The sequence below is a fragment of the Cajanus cajan genome, chromosome 5, assembly GCF_000230855.2.
Source record: "Cajanus cajan strain Asha chromosome 5, NIPB_CcT2T_4, whole genome shotgun sequence".
Lineage (NCBI taxonomy): Eukaryota > Viridiplantae > Streptophyta > Magnoliopsida > Fabales > Fabaceae > Cajanus > Cajanus cajan.
The window spans coordinates 60,033,063-60,054,244 of record NC_138521.1 but is presented as its reverse complement, the minus strand read 5'-3'; the positions used below and the strand labels follow the sequence as shown (position 1 = coordinate 60,054,244).

The following is a 21,182-nucleotide window of genomic DNA, read 5'->3' as shown; positions in this document are numbered from 1 at the left end:
TCCGTAGATAACGTTATCTACGGAAAATTCTGTAGATAACATTATCTACGACCTTATTATCTATGAATTTTTTTTCGTAGATAATCCGTAGATAATTGACACTTATCTACAAATTTTCATGTTTATCTACAGATTTTTCCGTAGATATTCTTGATTTTTCTTGTAGTGAGATGTTTAGTGGAAGATGTCATTGAATAGATCTCTGTGAAGCTTTTAGGCTTTGTGCCTTTATATAGTGTGTTTTCTTTGAAAAGAAATTGTCTTCCTTTAATTGTGCTTTGAGAAAATGATATGAAGTAAGCCACTTCATATTTATCATAAATGCTTATGTTTAGGTTTTCGAACCCATATATAGAATTAACATGTAAGTCATGGGTTTCTTAGGGTATAACTCGACCTAATGTTAGAAGGGTACATTTTATTTATGTGATAAACAACATGCTAATTCTGTTAAGGGTTTGGTTTATGTATATCAATGTTATAGTAGACTCATACTCAAGTTATACTATACTTGACTATAATACGAAGTCTTCCTAGTTTATATTGCCAATACTCTATTGCCTAAAGTTGTTACAATGTAGTAAGATCACATTGAATAAATCACTCATCTTAGGAGATATTTGAGTAGGATATGCGTGATAATGCACAATGCATTGGAAACATAATGATGTATACAATTACATGGTGTTGTGTCGTGGATGTGTATTATGTGTTCTCTTAATGTGAAAATGGTTTGTAACGTGGGAGTAATGTGACTTTATGCTTGTGGATGCTTATATCCATGTTGCATACAATATTGTGTATGTTTATTCTTTTTTATATTAAACTTACTGTTCTATTGTGTGTTTGATTTTGAAAATTGTGTTTTGAAATGAAAGCAAACAAACCATGATTAACTTGATGAAGGTGACTTAGAGCTACGCGAGGCCTATTAATGGATGGCTGAGTCCAAGAAACCAATCTCTTGGCTTTTGTAATGTATAGACTAGTTAGTAGGATGTATATTGGAATATTGTAATCCCGCAAAGGAAGTTATATTGTGATGATTAATAATTTGTTTATGTTTTTGGATAACTTTTATTGTTGATGATCCCTTTTATATATTGTCATATATCCAGGTTTTATTTATGATTGAAAATCCTATAATAGATGATATGATATGTGATGTATGTTATATTTATGATTGATATTTGATTTTCTTAATTCAGATAATATATATATATAAAAATAGAAAGAGTTTAATTTGTTTTGTAATAGTAACTAAAATGAAATCATGTTAAATATAAATTTAAAAAATATGTTACATGAAATGTTTTAGACAATAACGTAAAAAGGGTTGGGTAAACAAGTTTAACCGTTACATTTTAAATGCATTTGTAGTTAAAGATGTGGAATGTATATGCCACGTCACCAACCACGTAGACAAGGGTACCATCAACCCCAGCTTGCCCAAAATTATGTTGTCTGTATGCAGTTGCAGAGAGACACAGCCAGAGAAAAAAGAAAGAGAGAAAGAGAGAGAGAGAGAGAGAAAGAGAGAGAGAGAGAAAGAGAGACGGGTCTAACTTCCAAGGAGTATTCTCCTTTTCAGTCCACTACGCTTCCTTCTTCCCTTCTCCGTTAGTTACCTCTTTTCTCATTCCTCATTTCCAATCACATTTTCTCCCAAATTCACCTCCCTTTACCAAACCAAAAAAACCAAAGGTTTATTGCCTTTTTTGCATTCCATTTCGTACACGTACTTCTACTTCACTTCAATTCTTCCTTCTACCTCTCTTTCTCCTTCATATTTTCTTCAATTCATCATTTTTATTTCCCGAATTCAATTCTTTGACTATTGTGTTTCTTCAATTCAGCTATCCATTGGATCACGTCACCCACTTTTGCTTTTGCTCTCTTCTCCCTCTGAATTGAGCATTTCCGGGTTCTATTCGCCTCTGATCGAATTGGGTATTTGCAAGATCTGCGGCTTCATTTGTTTGGGGCAAAAAGTTTTGATCTTGGCGGTGGAACAACCCAATTACCGGTTTGGATCCGATCGGGGTAGAAACAGCGCCATCAGATGGCGCTGTTCAGAAGGCTATTCTACCGGAAGCCGCCGGATCGGCTTCTGGAGATTTCCGAGAGAGTTTATGGTTTGCTTCGTTTCCATTTTCCTCTCCTTTTTACTCTTTCTAAATTTTGTTTCCTCATTAATTGTTCTGTTTTCTCTGCATAACTCAGCTCTTGAATGCACCGGAAGCATTTCATCCGTTACTTTTTTTCAGCTCTGTACAAGTTAAGGGGCAGCTGATTTTGTAGCTTCTAGGACTCCGTTTAATATTTAGAAGCTAATTTAGTAAGCTTTAATTATTTGAAACAATGCCTATTGTAATGTGCTAGGACAATGTGGACCTCTTTTTTCAACTAGGACTTTTCAGTTTCCTTTATCGCTTTCTTGTAGGAAATTAATCACTCCTGGGAAGAAAAAATAAAGCAGTATGTAGGTCACGGTGGTCGTTTGTCAATTAGGATTGCTGGTTCATGAGCTCTGGAATATTCTTTCAACTGAGACTATTGAGTGTTGTCCTTTAAGGCATTATTTTTTTGGCTTTCAACCGTGGCTTTTGTCTGTTGTTGCAAAGATGGATATCGGCAGAATGCAGTAGTTTATCTGTTAATTCTTAAATGTCCAGCCTTTTGATCTTGAGCTTCTGCATAAGAATTTTGTTTCTTCTTTGCTTACTGTCTTTGGTTTTTCTAACTTCTGTTTGAAATAAATACGTGGGTTTTGAAGTTGTGAGTAAGTTCTCTAGTTTCTCTGCCCCCATGTTACCATGCTGGTAGTATTTGACTATTCCTCACCTGTTTTTGCAGTTTTTGATTGCTGCTTCTCCACGGATGTCTTGGAAGAAGATGAATACAGAGTTTATATGGCGGGGATTGTGGCTCAGCTACAGGACCACTTTCCAGATGCTTCTTTCATGGTATTCAACTTTAGAGAAGGGGAGAGACGCAGCTACATCTCAGACATACTTTCTCAGTATGACATGACAGTTATGGAGTACCCTCGGCAATACGAGGGTTGTCCCCTTCTGCCTCTAGAGATGATCCATCACTTCCTTCGATCAAGTGAAAGCTGGTTGTCTTTGGAGGGGCAACAGAATGTGCTTTTGATGCACTGTGAAAGGGGAGGTTGGCCCGTGCTGGCATTTATGCTAGCAGGTCTTCTGTTATTTCGGAAACAGTACAGTGGGGAGCAGAAGACTCTTGAAATGGTCTACAAGCAAGCTCCAAGAGAACTACTACACCTTTTATCTCCTTTGAATCCACAGCCTTCTCATTTTAGATATCTTCAGTATATTTCCAGGAGACATTTGGGTACTGAGTGGCCACCATCGGAAACACCCTTATATTTGGATTGTCTGATTCTTAGAGACCTTCCGTTATTTGATGATGGAAAAGGTTGCAGGCCTGTTGTACGTGTTTATGGTCAGGACCCTTCTATTCCTGCCAATAGAAGTTCAAAGCTTCTTTTTTCAACTTCAAAATCCAAAAAGCATGTTCGCCACTACCTACAGGTTACATATACATTTTCACTATTGATACTGAATTGTGACTTAATTAGATAGAGTGTCCCCTTATTAAATTTTAATCACAGGCAGAGTGTATGCTCGTGAAAATTGACATCCATTGTCGTGTTCAAGGGGATGTGGTTCTTGAGTGCATACATTTAACCGAAGATTTTGTTCGTGAGGATATGATGTTTAAAGTTATGTTTCATACTGCATTTGTGCGGCCAAATATTTTGACGCTGAACCGTGATGAAATTGATATTTTGTGGGATGCAAAGGAACTATTTCCCAAGGACTTTAAAGCAGAGGTAAGTTATTGTTATTCTTCTGAAAAAGCCATTTTCTGGAGCAGTAGGAGTTGAACGCATACTCATATCTGTATCAGGTGCTTTTTTTGGACGCTGATGCTGTTATACCTGATCTAACCACAGTCACTGTGAGTGAAGAAGCAAATGAGATCGAGAGTGCCGAGACAGAAAGTGCTTCACCTGATGAATTCTATGAAGTAGAAGAGATTTTCAGCAATGTAATTGATGCACAGGAAGGTAAGACGACAGAGTATGATTCTCATGCTTTTCATGAAAATGTGGTGGATGATGAAAACCATAAAGAGGTCTGGAAGGAAGAGTTGGACCCTCCTACTTTTGAGGATTGTACTCCAGATGACAGGAGTCCCAAGCAGGTTGACAACATGGATTCTGGTAATGCAGTGAAAGACATCTCTGTTGACGATGTGCACTATAAATTTGATGGGAGCATGGATTCAGATCTTCACGCAGTGAAGGACATTGCTGTGGATGATGGAGAAATTAATTCAACTTTCACTGCAGTTATTTCTGATATAACAAAACCTCCTCTGGAAACAAAGGATGTCACAGCGGATGTGCACCAAGAATTAGCAATTATGCAAAATGAACATGACGATGATAAGGAGGCAACAGAGAAGGAATTAGACTCCAAGTCTGGGCAGCAGATGCCTGATTTGTCTGAACAAAATTCTGGTAAACTACTTCCATCTACTCCCAAGAAACAACTTTCATCTAACTCGAAGCCAGTTGGAGATACATTTGCAGTGAAGCAAAAGATTAAACAGCAAGAAACCCATGGTTTTCAGGCAAAACAAGCTAAGCCCAATGCAATGACTAGGTGGATTCCTTCTAACAAGGGTTCTTATACAAATTCAATGCATGTCTACTATCCACCTTCAAGAAATAATAGTGCACCAGCTGCACTGACAAATTTGTCCACCTCAAAGGAGAAAATGGAAGATGCCAAAACAAGATCTTTATCTGCTCCTGTAATCTCTGGGGTTGTCGTTTCTATTGACAAGACAAATGACCTAAAAAGTCGTAAGGTGGCTGCTTCAAAATCTTCTGGCTATATATCAGCAGAAATAGATGCAAAAAGTCCACCATCACCATTGCCATCAATTAAAGAGACATATTTCCAGTCAGATACTCAGGCACAACAACAGAGCTCAGAGCAAGTGCTACAGCCTCCCCCACCTCCTCCTCCCCCTCCTCCACCCCCACCTCCCCCTCATAGTAGAAACTCTTCAGATATTTTTGAATCCTTATCAACAAAGGATGATGTATCAGCTCAAGACTCTCCATCTCCACTAGTATCATCATCATCTTTTTTGGGTAGAAAAGGGTCCATCATGGAGCTAATGTCACCGCCACTGCCGCCACCGCCACCACCACCACCACCTTCAACTTTAACATCATTTACAAGACACCCTGCAACTTCTCTTCCTTCCCCTCCACCCCCACCACCGCCCCCACCTCCACCCCCAGTTTTTGGGCAAAATAAAGGGGGCTTAGCACCTTTTCCATCCCCTTGGAAATCTGTGACCTCACAAATAGATGAAGAGACTAGTGGATCTTTAACACTTCCTACAACCCCTCTTCCTTTTGCAAGCAATGAAATTGGATTGGAAGTTTCTAAAGTGGGTACTGTAGTGGCCCCTTCACAGCCTCCTCCTCCTCCACCACCACCTCCAATGCCTCCTCCAAGGTATGAAGTTTCATCCATTCCTCCTCTAACACCACTAGCAACACCTCTTCCAAAGCCTGAAATTCCATCAATTCCTCCTAGTCCTCCTCCCTCATTTCCTATGGCTTCAACACATAGGGCTCCACCCCCTCCTCCCCCACCACCCCCATTTGCATCACATAAAGCTCCACCTCCACCTCCACCCCCACTTCCAACACTGCCTCCCCCTCCCCCTCCCCCTCCACCACCCTTAGCTAATTCACATATTGATTCTCCCACACCACTTGTACCTTCCCTACCACCGCCCCCTCCCCCTCCCCCTCCCCCTCCTTTTAATAGAGTTTCAACACTGCCACCTCCTTTGAATAGAGCTCCATTGCCACCACCTCCACCACCTCCACCTCCTTTTAGTCAAGCTTCACCACCGCCTCCTCCATTGTATAGAGCTCCACCTACACCTCCCCCACCACCACCACTTTCTCCATCAACTGTAGTGTCACCTCCCCCCCCACCACCTCTTCCTCCATCAAGTGGGGTACCACCTCCCCCTCCACCACCTCTTCCTCCATCTTGTGGAGCGCTACCTCCCCCCCCCACCACCTCTTCGTCCATCAAGTGGAGTGCCACCTCCCCCCCCACCACCTCTTCCTCCATCAAGTGGAGCACCACCTCCCCCCCCACCACCTTTTCCTCCATCAATTGGAGCCCCACCTCCACCTCCACCACCTTTTCCTCCATCAAGTGGAGCCCCACCTCCACCTCCACCACCTTTTCCTCCATCTAGTGGAGCCCCACCTCCCCCACCTCCTCCATTTCGTGGAGCACCACCACCACCTCCTCCATTGCCTGGAGCACCACCACCTTCTCCTCCAATGCCCGGAGCACCACCACCTCCTCCTCCAAGGCCTGGAGCACCACCACCTCCTCCAATGCCTGGAGCACCACCTCCACCACCACCTCCTGGTGGTCAAGGACCACCTCCACCGCCTCCTCCTGGTGGTCGAGGACCACCTCCTCCACCTCCTCCTGGTGGTCGAGGTCCCCCTCCACCTCCTCCTGGTGTTCCTGGCGCTCCTTGTCCTCCTGGGGGTGGACCTCCACCACCTCCACCCTTCGGTGCAAAAGGTGCAAATGCTGGAATTGATCCAAGAGGGAGGGGACGTGGATTAGCACGCCCTGGAGCGGCCAGTGCACCCAAACGATCCTCGTTAAAGCCTTTGCATTGGAGCAAGGTTACAAGGGCACTACAAGGAAGTTTATGGGAAGAATTACAAAGACATGGAGAACCACAAATGTAATTTGTCTTGTCTACTGTTGCGCTTGTTTGTCTGAATCATTTCAAGTATGTTCTTCATGTTATCTATATGCTATATTTTTTAATGACTGGTGTTATGTTCTTAGTGCACCAGAGTTTGATGTTTCAGAGCTAGAGAAGCTTTTCTCTGCAAATGTTCCAAAACCTGCTGATAAAGCTGGAGATAAGAAGAAGTCTGCTGGATCTAAAACTGACAAAGTCCACTTGGTATTATTCTTTATGAATATTTTTAAAATTTGATTTTTGATATTAGCATTGTGTAAGACATGATTTGATGGTTCTCATTAAGTCATTCCATCTAGAAATATAATATGCCATGATTTGTAATTTTATTTTATAAAGGCTGCTAAAGTTCATCACTGCATTTATATTTAAATTGGAATTTGATGCCATTGATTTGTAAACTTCATGATTTGCTATTGGTCATTGAATGAAGTCATCTTCATTTTTGTCCTGATTGCATGATCAGATACTTCTTGTTGACCTGTGGAGGAAAAAAATGTACTTTTCTTTAATTTTATTATGGCAATAAAAATATCCAGTACACCTTGATACAAAAGTATTAAGTATTGTTGACTGTACTAATCACATCAACAAAACATATTATTCTGTTCTTGTCCTTTCAGTTCAATGCCTCTTCATGTTCCATAAATTAAAATTCCACTGCTGTATTTAATGAATTATAAGGTGATATTGGTGCAGCCTTTTTCCTGTTAGTACTTAAAGCCAATATTTGTTAGAAACTCGTTGACTTTGTTTTTATTTGATACCTCATTAAGAACTGATCAATAACTTGTGTGTTTGTATTATTGATTGTAGGTTGATCTAAGGAGGGCTAATAATACTGAAATCATGCTCACTAAGGTTAAGATGCCACTTCCTGATATGATGGTAAGCTGATACTTTTTATATGGGCATTTTTATTACCATGCAAGAGTAGTTATTTAAGTTAAAGTAATTAATAATGAGAAGAATGAAAAGAACTTTTCTTTTGCAAGAAGCATTATGGTGAAAATCATAATTTTTGTTTTCATTGAGACTGGTTCTTAAAATATATGGAATTGTGAATATTAATACTGAAGGCTGCTGAGAGGAGATAAACAATATTTTATACTCCATATCTGCTACAATCTTTTATACACCATCTCTACGACTTCTGAAATCTCAACCTGGAACTATCAGTAGTAAGTATTATCTTTTCTAACATGTTGAAATGGATATCCTCAGGCTGCAGTACTGGCTATGGATGAGTCAGCATTGGATGTTGACCAAGTGGACAATCTCATTAAATTTTGTCCTACCAAAGAGGAGATGGAACTTTTGAAGGTGAAGTTTAACAAATTTATCCATACTTCTTACATCTTGTTTTAACTATTAAGCTTTCTATCTTGTGGCATCTTCTGTTGCACTTATATATATCCTTTTACTCTGATTTGTTTAATTTCAAATTTTGATTACTCTTGTTTATGGCTGTTTAGAATTACACAGGTGACAAGGAGAATTTGGGGAGGTGTGAACAGGTATGCTATGATTTATTTTAGTCATAGCATTATATATGATGCTTATTAACAGAAAAGTGTTAGTGATGGAATTATATGGGATGCCTTTTATGGCTTAACCATAACTGACTCTTGCCTTGGTGTCATCAGGTTTATATGTCATTAATAGATTGAGGGATTTTCTTGGTCTAGGGCTAATGGGTTTATCAGATATCGATTGATAGAACACCAATTGTAAAAGATGAAAATAGGCTTAAATAACACCAGATTACAGAAATTACAGCAATTTCTTCTGGTCCCAGGGTTCAGAAACTCCTACAGAGGCTCTCCCTGTCCAGAAAACTGTCTAACATTACACATAACTGTTTCCTAACACTATCACACCCATAAAAACGAAAATACATTACTTTTCCATAAACTGGCATATGGAAGTTATTGAAACTAAGTTCAGAAATCACCATTATTAAATTTTTCCTACAATAAACTTTCCAAGTAATGGGTCTCAGTGGGTGGTCTGAGTCCTTATCATCGATCCCCTTGTTAGTAGGGAAATTTGCTGTAGACCTTAAAAACGAGGTTAGGTCTTAGAAATTTGATTGCCACAAACATTGCTTGGTCTCCTAAATGGCTTTGGTCTTTTTCTTTATAGACTATTTTTATGGCATCAAGTTATCCTAAAAAAGTATGGTGTGCGCCCTAATGGGTAGGATGCTAATTCTTTGGTTATGTTTCGCATGCTAAGCCCCTGGAAATTTATGTCTCAAGGTTATGCTTCTTTTACACTGAAAAAAGTATTGTTTGCACTCTAATGGGTGGGAGTGGGATGCCAATTCTGTGTTTAATGCTTTGCATGCTAGCCCCTAGAAATTTACATCTCAAGATTATAATGCTTTTAGTTCTCTTATTTCCTTGGGTCTGCATGATGGACTGATGGTTCTTGTATTAAATTTTGCGAGGATCTTTTGGTGGCTATTGTACACCTGTACCTCTTTCTTATGCATTTCTTAAGATTTTTTTCTTTCTATTTTATGTAATTCTCCAATAATTCAGTTTTATTCTTCGTCACATTCTATTGTTTACTAGAACATCAGAAATTTGCATGATAGGGATTCCTCTGAATTACAGTCTCTTTTGGTGTTGCTATAATTCAACCCATCTCTCTTATAATCCAGATAAAAAATTTAGTCTACTAAGACTTTTTTTTTTTTAAAATCCTATTTCCATTTCTTCTTCCAGTAATTATTTTTCCTTTTGGAAAAGTCTCTGGAAATCTATTGCTCCATTTAAGGTCAAATCCTTTGTTTGGACTTCCGTACTAAATAAGATTAATACCAATGATTTACTCTAAATTTGAAGACTCTTGACTGCTTTGTCTCTAGGTTATTGTATTATGTGCAGATAATGTTCTGAAATTGGTTCTCATTTGTTCTTGCATTGCTCAGTAGTCAGTGATTTTATTTCTCTGGTATCATTTGTGTTCTTTTTTTGTTTTTGGTGAAGATCAGGTTTCCCCAAGATCTTAACCAGTTTCTCTAGGTTAATTTGAGGATTTGGCAATCTCAATTTTGGTTCTTTGGTGTATATGGTTGAAATGAAAGGCTAGAATCTTTATAGGTTGGCAGTTGTCTTTTGTGTTCATTTGGGGGGGGGGGGGGGTTTGCTAGACCTATAGAGGTTGGCATGTTTCTTGTTTGTTTTTTTCCCTTTTATTTTGATTTTGATTTCTTTAGTTCTTCGGGGCTTATCCTTTCACCTTTGTACCTTCTCTTAATAAAGTATTTGGTCATCCAAAAGAAAAAGGAAAAAATTGAAAGTAAATTTAAAATTCATGTATTATGTGTGTAATGAAATGAAAGTTGGTTGATGGTGCCTTGTTGCTTGTGGAAGAAAAAAGTGATTAAACATTTATATATCTTCGTCTTTCCCCTTAGATATTTAGTTACAAATCAATACTTTTGGATTTTTTTTTTCATATTAAGTTCATATTACATAAATATGTATATGTAATCATATTCTTATTTATTTTGTGCTGTTACAGTTTTTCTTGGAGCTGATGAAGGTGCCAAGGGTGGAGTCAAAATTAAGAGTATTTTCTTTCAAGATTCAGTTTGGTTCTCAGGTTTGGTGGTGCCTGTAATATTTTTTTGAGTGTTCAGTGGATTTGATTTCTTCCTTCAGATATCATACTTTGCTCTTTATGCAGCTTACAGATTTTAAGAAGAGTTTAAACACTGTGAACTCTGCCTGTGAAGAGGTACTTACATATCCAACTGTTGAATGTTGTATTGCTTGAATTTCTTTGACCTTGGGCACTTTTTTCTGGGTAACAGGTCCGGAAATCTGCTAAACTGAAGGATATCATGAAGAAAATTCTTTATTTGGGTAATACATTGAATCAGGGAACAGCAAGGGGTAAGTCTTTTATAGTTTGTGGCAATTTCATTCAAATTATTTGTTTCTGGACATGGTAATTACATATGGTGCCAACTCTATTTTAACATTTAGATAATCACTGGATGATCCTATTTGTTAGGAGTCACACTTTTATGTGATTCTGTTAAATCTTATCTAGCGTAGAACATGCAGTTTATGGATAAGTAGTAGTATCAATGTTTTTATTGTTGCAGGATCTGCAGTTGGATTCAAGTTGGATAGTCTTTTAAAGCTCACTGACACTCGTGCTTCTAACAGTAAAATGACACTGATGCATTATCTTTGCAAGGTACAAGTGTCAACTGCAACAAATGAAGATATTGTTTGGCTGCTAACCTTTTTTCTACTCCCCTATTTGGCTCTAGGTCCTAGCTGATAAGTCGCCTGGACTCCTTGATTTTCACCAGGACCTTGTTAGTCTGGAAGCTTCCACCAAGGTGATGATCTATTTTTGGTTCTTTATAGCCTAGAAAAGGTCAACTACACTTTACTACCCTGATTTGTTGGTTGAATTACACTTTTCTCCCTTTTTGTAGAAGTGAGCACATTCCTTCATATTTTTATAACCAAAACTCAGAGAGACTTGGTTTTAGCTGGGAAGTGACTCCAAAAAAAAAATTGCCTCTTTGAATCATCATTGAAGCTCACCATTGGAGACAAAAGCTCATTCCTTTGGCACAATCATTAGGTCCTCTAGAGTCCTTTACCTGCTAAAAAATTACGTTGGACTTTACAAAAATCTGTTAAATAAAGTGGAGACTTGATATAATGTAATTTTTAGAGACAGTGCAAAAAAATGGGCTTACTTAATTTAGGGTGGCAAGCTGCAGTTGACCAAACAAAAAAAGACCAAAATGCATGTAACTTTATTCAAATTTGGCTCTAAGGCAGGTATTCCTTTTGGTATCAAGTTTGGAATTAATTTGCTTAAAATTTATCAGCAAAATACTTCCTTTTAATAAACATGCACATTAAGAAACCTTAGTCAAAAATGCAATTTACCAATAATCACAAAATCAACTGAAATTTCACCTAGGATGAGCACACATGTTGAATCAAGTTTCAGCTTAATCCCTGTTCTTTTGAACCACGTTTCTTGCTTTCTTTCATTTCATTATGGCTACAATTGGCTATTTGCTTCATGTTGAAAAAGTGGGTTGATTTCACCACTCATCTACTCAAGGGTCAAAGTTAAAATGATATTTACATTTTTCTCTGAAAGAAAATTCTGTTGAGATGGGACTGTTTAACTGCCATTATTAGGTAATAATATTACAATGTGTATTGACTGGACATGCCATTTCTTTCAGATACAATTGAAGTCATTAGCAGAAGAGATGCAGGCAATTGTCAAGGGATTAGAAAAGGTTAAACAAGAATATGCAGCATCTGAAAATGATGGACCTGTGTCTGAAGTTTTCCGTAAGGTGTTAAACATTTTTATGTTAGTCTCTTGATTCTTCATTATATCAGGAAAATAATAATAGTAAAATGACGAAGGAAGTTCAATATCTAAATTGAATTCTGAATACTGGTTTTTCCTGCTTCATGAATGTAGTTAATTGTGTAGTTATGACAACTATCATCATCAATTTATATGATAGAAATTGGATCAGAAATCAGAATTATAGAAAGGACGCTGCCTAACTTGCAGAACATGGAGGTTCTGCACCTCCCTATGCCCAAAGACCCCATTCCTCTCACAAATGACAAGATATCCCTCCCTCTCAACCCCTCTTATTTATAGGCATCATGCTTTAATCAAACTATCTCATATAACTGACTTACTAGTATAACTAACAAATAGGTAAATAACCAACCTATTGTAACTAACTACTATTGGTAGTTACCTAACATTAAAGTTTATTGTTGTGAATTAGTAGTTCATGTTAGGTATGTAGATTTGCGGACTCTGGCAGAATTTTTTCTCAACTTGTTTTCTTCATTGTATGTAACAGTTGTTATATTTCTTATCTCGACCTTTGATTTATAGCATGAGATATACATATACAATTAATCGAAAATTACCCTATACAATCTTTTATTGACAGTTTATAATGTCCGTCCCCTTTAAGTAAGAGGTGATATTATTGTTCTGAAGCACTAATAGGTAGCCCCCATATTTGGTTAGTTAGGGGCTGAGATAATTAGAGAAACAAGGCATGTTGTGTACAAATAATAAAAGGGGTTGAGAGGGAAATTTTATCTTGGGATTTGAGAGGGAATTCATATTGTTCTGGGAGTCCAGGCCTCTCAGAAGTCCTGGGAATAATTTGTTTCGGTTTTAATAGAATCTTGTCTTTGTATTATTCTGATCCAGTTTCAATCAGGCACCCTCAATGCACCTATTGGCTACTTGTTTGTTTCTGAGAAGTAAAATACCTTCTGATAGAACTTGTAAGGGAGTTTATTGTGATTTAAATTTTAAACAACAGTTTTCAGAAGCTGGCAATTTTTCTTTTTTTCTTTTTTAATTTGTCATGGAATTGGCTAGAGATCGGAACTGACTTTTGTCGTAAATATTGAGGGTATTATTGCCACAGTTATTGATTGAATTCAGCTCGAGTACATGTAGTATGTACTTTTTCTATAGCTTCCAATTTCAATCCATTGAAAGGGATTGTGTCAATGGTTTTGTTGGAAATATTTTGTGAAAAATATAGAAAAATTGGATCTTGCAAACAAATTGAAATTAAAATTGAAGATGGTATATTGTTATTAAAATTCATAAAAGTGGATGCCTATGTATAGAATTACTATCAATTTAAAATCCCTAATAAATCTCATCTACTAACAATCCTACTTATTGATATTGCATTAATTAACTGAAAGCAAAATATAAAATATAAAACTGTAATAATAACAAATATCCTATCTAAAATTTATTCCAAATTCAAAATTCAAATAAAGGAAAATCTCATAAATCTAACACTCCTCCTTAAAATTTGTCATGAATATCTCAAACTTTAGTTTCATGAACTCCAAAACATGATTTCGGAAGCACCATGTCAACAAGTTGTTTCACACCAATTTTTTGACCTAAATCATTGCTATCTTAGTCATTCAATTTAACTCCTCCCGTCTTTAAATACCATTTGCTAGGTTTTTCATATCAAATACATCTTGTATAAAAGTGTGACCAAATCTTCCATGCCAAACATTACTTTCATCAATTTTATCAATAAAATCATGATCTTCAACAAATCAAATTTCAAATAAAAACTGTTTTTGATCATCTCAATCTTTGCAATTTCTAACCCATGCTCATTCATGATAAAACAATAATTCTCTTAAAAAGAGACTCCATATCCATTCCTTAGCATTTGTGGAACACTAAGAAGATTTTAATCTAATTTCGGAATGTGAAAAATATCTTTGACAATTGTATCTTTCTTGGTTGGTATAGAAATCATTCCTTTTCCTTTGGCTTGCACAATTTTACCATTTCCCACCTTGAGTTTTGGTTCAATTGATTTGTGAATGGAGGTAAAAAATGATAAACATTTAGTCCCGTGACTAGTGCAACCACTATTAATGAGAGCGAAGTATTCAATCCATGTGAATTGAGTTCTTGAGATTCCATAAATAAATTATCTTCATCATCATTTTTTTCTTTAATCACATTTTCCTGATTTTCTAGTTGTTGCTTAGGCCGGTTCTTCTTTAATTTGTAATATTTTTCACTGTGACCGTTTTTATTGCAAAAATTACTGTGAAAAAGAGGTTTATCCTTAACCCAACAATATTATTTAGTATGGTTGGTTCTTTGGCAATGAAAACAAGGCAAATAATTTTTTTTTTGAAGAACCTTCAACTTTCCCGTTGTTGTTATTGAAAGTTTGTGAGTTTTCAAAATTCCTTGTATTGTGTTTTGCTCGAAAGACACCTTCAACAACTTCATCTCTTCTCATTGAGACTCTTTGCTCTTGTGTGTGAAGCTTGCTAGTCAATTCAATAATTGTTTGAGTTTGCAAATCACAAGACTCTTCAATTGCAGAGATCTCGACTTCAAATCTTTCGAGTATTGAAACAATGATTTTTTCGACAACCTTCTGATCTATAAATGATGTTTCACCAAGTCTCAGTTGACAAAGTCATTATGCTTCTTCTTCAATTCAAATTCCCTCTTCAATGTGAGAAGTCTAATAGATTTGACTCTGCTACTACCTTCAAATTCACCTTGGATCTTGTCCCACACCTTTTTAGTAAAAATATGATTTGCATGTCCTGCATGCAAGCAAATGATGACTTTATCTTTTCCTCCTCATAAGCTTTGATTTGTGCAATGGTTGAATTTTCTCTCTATAGCAATGGATCAGTTTTAGAGATTATAGTGGTTCATAAACCTTGAGACTTTAAAACAAATTTCATCTTGACAGCCCAAATATGATAATTTTCACCATTAAACTTTAGAATTGTAGGTGAATTGGTGGAAATAGACATATTTCCACCACAATTGCTTGAATAAAAAATCACTCAATTTAGTGTTTGCAATTAACCTCTGTGTTTTGCGCTTAATAAAATTTTTCCTCACAATCTATAGGAAGCAAACTCTTGATACTACTATTGGAAATATTTTGTGAAAAAAAAATTAAAAAAATAGGTCTTGCAGACAAAGTGAAATTAAAATTGAAGATGGTAAATTGCCATTAAAATTACCATTAAAATTCATAGAAGAGGATGCCTATGTATAGGCTTTCAATCTATTAAAAATTCCTAACAAATCTCTTTTACTAATAACCCTAATTGTTAAAATTACATTGACTAACTGAAAACAAAATATAAAACTGTAGCAATAACAAATATCCTATCTAAAATTTATTTAAAATTCAAAATTCAAAAAAAAGGAAAATCTCATAAATCTAACAGGCTTAAGTATTTTAAGAAAGTGGTTTGGAACTTAACTCAATCTTACTAAATCAACTTGTAAGATGAGGATTGCTCCTCACTTATATACATTATTATAGCCTCCAACATACCCCTCTCATGTCATGGACCGAACATTTAGAGCGTGAAGTTTGCAAGATTGAATATCTGCAAGTGATTTGATAATGGCCCGATAACGGGTGTTTTGATAAGCCCACTAACAAGAATTGCTAAGATAGACTCTGATACCATCTTAGCAAGTAGGTTATAAACCTAACTCAACTTTACAAAACTGGCTTAAAAGATGAGAGAATTATTCCTTATTTATATATACTATTATGACCTTATTTCTAGTCGATGTGGGATCTCCAACAAAGAAATAGTTATTGCAAATTACAATGGCCAAATTATTATGAGGGGGTACTAGAGGAAACTATTTTAGGGTTACTACTTAAGTACATATCACCTAGGGTTAGAATTGAACTACAAAATCCCAGTAGAAGTTCAAAAATCCTTAACTTGCATTTGAAAAGGGAATAAAATAGCTGTCTTCTTAAAATGACTTGCCAAAACAGTTTTATGTTCTTCCAAGTTTTGGATGCAGTTGTTAGGTGTTTATGAATTATTTAGTTTATTCAGTTGGAACTTTATGATTATATGTTTAGGGATGTTTCGTTCCCTAAGCTCATGGATAGGATTGAGTTCTTTGCTTCTCTATGGTGTTCTGCTCACGGCTAATTTTGATCAAGTTACAATTTCTGATATGGAGAGAGGCTGGGAAGGAAGCCTTGGTGTATTTTGGAATCTTTGTATGCTCATTGTATCTTGACTGTAATGTTTTTGAAGACTATAGAAAGTTGACTTGGATAACATGCCCTTTATTTTTAGTGCATTGACTTGAACAACTGTTTACTTGAACTTTTCTGAAGACATGAAAATTATATTACTCAACTATTCCAAATGTTTTTTTAACCTATTTTCACATTTTTGTGTCTAAACTTTTCCCTTGTCAGCATTGTTTACTTGTCAGATTCTCCTAAATTCTATTAGCCTCTTGTTATTGATTGATGGTGATGATGAACCAAATATAAATCTCCACACTTTTCTTTAGTCATGCATAAGCATTCATGTCAAACTGAAATTAAGTAGAGCTTTAATTTTCTTTTTATCAGTGACTAAGTTTTCTTTCATATTACATGGATGAATATAATTCTACTTTGTATGGTTTATCTGGTTTACATTTTCAGTACATTTGACTCTTTTCTTTTTCAATGTTCTTTTCAGTCATTGAAAGAATTTGTAGGTGTAGCTGAGTCAGAGGTAGCATCTCTGACAAACCTTTATTCTGTAGTGGTAATATGCTTAACTATCTTCCTTGTTCATGATGCACCAATATTAAGAGATATAAAGATTGTATAATTTGTCTATGGACAGGGTAGAAATGCTGATGCACTTGCACTATATTTTGGTGAGGATCCTGCTCGTTGCCCATTTGAGCAAGGTAAGTTGATGATTAACATGTTTATATTGTTGGTACTCAATAGAAGTGTTCGCGGTGCGATTTAGTTCAGTTTTTGCCTTAAAATTTATTTGAACCAAACAAGAAAATTAAGTGCAGTTTGGTTTGAATGAATTATGAAATCCGAACCAAACCAAACCAATATTTTGTAGTTTGGTTTTGTTTGGTTTTTGTGGTTTTTAAATAATTCATAATTTTTCATTCTAAAATTCAGTTTTTTTTTATACCAATTCTAAAATTCAGTTTAGTAGCTTACAATTTTATATGATACCTTTTAAATATTATAACGTATATTTGGAGAAAACACTTTTTTAGTAACTTCCAATTTTACAAAACACCTTTTATGTTATGTGTCAATTTTGTATGTCTTCATAGTGCATTTGAAGAAAATTTTTTTTCAAATAAGTACAGTTTGGTTTGGTTTAGAACGATTTTACATTTCAATCTGAAAACTGAATCAAACCGCGTGGTTTTGGTAATTTAAATACAAAATCGTTAATTTACAATTTTCCATTGGTTTTCAGTTTTTTTTGGATTGGTTTGTGGTTTTTTATTTAGGTTGGTTCGGTTTTGAACACCCTAGTACTCAGTATGATATGCAAGCATTGTCTTATGAATAAGTTGTTTATTAAATAAGTGTTTATCATGTAAGCACTTATGAATAAGTTGTTTATGTAATCAAGGGGAAAATTGTATAAACTGTTTTCATATAAGTTGTAAATTACTTTCCTAAGCTATTTTGAAAGATCTTATTGAGATATAAGCTAAAACAGTTTATGGATATATCACAAATTATTTTCATAAGCAGTCCCAAATACTTATACAAGTGTTTATATCATAAGATGAGCCCAAGTGTTTATTGGATAAATTTTTCTAGAAACACTTTTGAGAGGAAAAAATAGGAAGGAAAAAATAGAAAGGAAAAATAAAATAAGTTTTCCTATAAGCTAAAATTGGCATATGTATAAAAGTGTGTTTGCTTTCACTCTCTGTCAACTTGGACGTGAATTGGAGAAGCAACTATTAGTTGCTTTTGGTGCATTATGATGTGAAAATGTTAGAAAATGTGGATCACAAACGTAGTACCAATCAAGCACTAAGCTTATTTGTAATTTTTTAGAGAAGTTATATGATAGTTTTTACAAATTGACTTATGCATAAGCTAGTTTTAGCTTATGGAGAAACATGTTTCATTTTTCCTTTTTATTTTTTCTTCCTAGATGTGTTTTTGGAGAAGTTTATCCAAACAAGTCTCAAATAAGATATAAATAAGTTCTTCTAAACACACCCTTATTTATCAGATTATACTTTATTAACTTTCATTCAACTAATGTTTCTTGTGAAAGTGCACTTTCATGACCAGTTGCATTTATGATTGGTAGAAGTGTATTTTGTGGAAATTTGGTTGATTTATAAGTGTGATTTTTTTGTCTAAGGTGAAGGAAGCATGCTTGTGTTTATTTATTTATTTATTTATTTTTAATGTTTCTGTTGAGATCCCACATCGATAAACATGACCAATGTAATGTAGTCTTATAAGGCTTGGACAGTTCTCACCTTACGAGTGAGTTGTGGGGTTTAGTAAGTCTTAAGCCCATTCTAGATCCATTATTATGTCACCCTATGTCGTAGATGTGAGGGGTTCTCACCCTATGTAGTCTTATAAGTGTGAGGGGTTGTTATTATTGGGCCATCTGCATTTGTCATCCCTCCAGGTGAATCAGTCCTGGTCCTCCTGGACGTAAGAGTGCATCAAGATCTCATATCATCTTATAAGTTGGTTCTCTGGGATTGAGTTTAGGCTTTAAGGCCAAATTCCATGAGTTTGTAATGCAATATTTATTTACCAAACTAATTCAAATCCTTCCTTAGATATTAGAATGCTAGGTGTGGTAATGGGTTGCTGAATTTGTAGAAATGCCCGTCCAGCTTTGATCCATGTGTAAGAACTGTGGCAAAAGAAAATTAGATAAATAGAGGGAAAATCTCAATGGAATGAAGTTTCGTCATCCATGTGTGTTTCTGTTATGTTTGGAAAGAGTGGCAATAAATTCTCGTCTTTTCTATTATGCTCAAACTAACTTATTATTCTTGCGGGTTTAACAATTGCAGTTACCACAACTCTGCTAAATTTTATAAGGTTGTTTCGGAAAGCACATGAAGAGAATTGCAAGCAGGCAGAGTTAGAGAAGAAGAAAGCTGAGAAAGAGGCTGAAATGGAGAAGGCTAAGGGCATTAACTTGACAAAGAAGGGTACAAAAAACAGTTGACGGCTGGGTTTTCTGCTCCTTTGCATCAACGTCATGCTCTTGCCAAAGAGCAGGAATGTACCCGGGTAAGGGGAATGCTTCTGAGACCGGTTAAGAAGCTTCCCTTTCCAAGATGATGATGATGATGATGTGGCATTAGCCTTTCAAGCTGATATATTGGCGTGGAATAGTGAAGTCCTGCCTCCTGTGGAGTTTTGAACATACAACAAACAGGCTTAGGAGATAGGAGTTGATTCTTTGTTGGCATGCTGCTGAATCGGATTTATGTGGCCAACTGATCTTTTTTGTCGGAATACTGTGGAAATTCACAGATTTAGATGAAGAATGGATGCTTAAATGATTCCATGCGTCCAGTGTATGTTATGAAAGTGATGGATCCAGTCCCTTCTATGTTGGTTCAAGAAGAAAATTTGTAGAAAGAAGTGGCATTGGCTTGCATCATTCATTTGGTATAATTTTTCTGACAGCACAGCAGATGCTTTTTTGATTTGTGAAGCACTGAAGTCGAACCCCAACCGTAGTACCATGACACCTTGTACAAAGCACTACCCCTCTCCTATAGGATCCAATTCTTTCTCATGTAACATAGAAATTAGTTTCCTTTTTGATAGAGATTTTGGTAGGTACCCTTGAGAAAGTGTTGTATAGCTGTCAGGTTCAGAGAAAATAGAAATCAGGTCACTGTATTGTAACCAATATTATTTTTAATTGTGAATCACGAGGCTAATTTTTTAATTGTGAATCATAAATCATAAGTTTGAAACAAAATGAAAATAGCTTGAAATATATTATATAAATGATAATGTTCAATGCAATTGTTCTAAAATAGAAAATGACCATAAATCTTATGTGAAGCCTCTATTTCAATGAATAAATAATGCATGTAATGATATTGTAAAAAAATTAAAATTTTACTGACATCTAATTACTAATACAGTAAGTTTGTTCACTTATATAATAATTTATTTTATAAGTTATATGAAATACAATTTTTGATTGAGTGTAAAAACTTTTAAACTGATAATTGAGTGTAAATTTTATTGAGAGACTTAAAAATGGAGCAATGAAATGACTAAAATACAATGCATAAAGCGAGGGCGTGACAGTGTGAAATCCTTATTTTAGAAAAATAAAAGTAATGCATTTGAATAATATGTTTAGTAATGATCTTTGAATTCTTTTTTATTTGATCATTTGTGTTTATCAAACATTTCAATTTCTTTATTTAGAAATGGTAAAAGTAAAAATTAAGAACAATGCGTCGTTGAGTTGTGTTCTTCTGTATAAATGGAATCGCTTTAATTCATCCATGTGATTCGAAACTACATATGATTCATCACATGATAGGAATCGTGGACTAGTTGAAGAGTATCAAATTATGTGATTGGTAAGATTCTAGAGAAGAGCAGGCAAATTAGATATGCTAGGGAAGTGTAAATTTTGTTCTTGTCACATTATGTTTTCCCAGACCAGAGCTCATGCAATTTACGACATTGGATTCATATGTGCAAAAATTTTAGGAGTATAAAAACAAATAAAATTCAAAGATGATGGACCTGTTAACGGTGCAGTCCCGAGGAGTACCTTGAGCAGTTTTGCGATGTATTTTTAAAATTTGCTTAGATAAACTTTTCTATAAACATTTTTATAAGCAGAAAATAAGAAGAAAAAAATTAAATAATTTTTTTGAAAAGCTAGAGTTAACTCATGCAAAATTCATCTGTAAAAACT

General features: G+C 35.6%; 1 protein-coding gene across 1 annotated transcript; it reads left to right on the top strand.

The window, feature by feature from the left end:
- The first annotated feature begins 1,463 nt into the window (after window positions 1-1,463).
- Window positions 1,464-20,186, top strand: LOC109807031 (formin-like protein 20). The gene is given in 19 exon segments (XM_083075523.1): window positions 1,464-1,704; window positions 1,857-2,135; window positions 2,857-3,560; window positions 3,641-3,862; window positions 3,940-6,332; window positions 6,334-6,843; window positions 6,951-7,071; window positions 7,684-7,755; window positions 8,092-8,190; window positions 8,343-8,384; window positions 10,402-10,482; window positions 10,567-10,617; window positions 10,694-10,775; window positions 10,991-11,085; window positions 11,162-11,233; window positions 12,107-12,223; window positions 16,947-17,015; window positions 17,097-17,163; window positions 19,294-20,186. Coding segments are annotated over 18 exon segments (5,028 nt in total). The 5' UTR covers window positions 1,464-1,704; window positions 1,857-2,062; the 3' UTR covers window positions 19,452-20,186.
- Window positions 20,187-21,182: the final 996 nt, after the last annotated feature.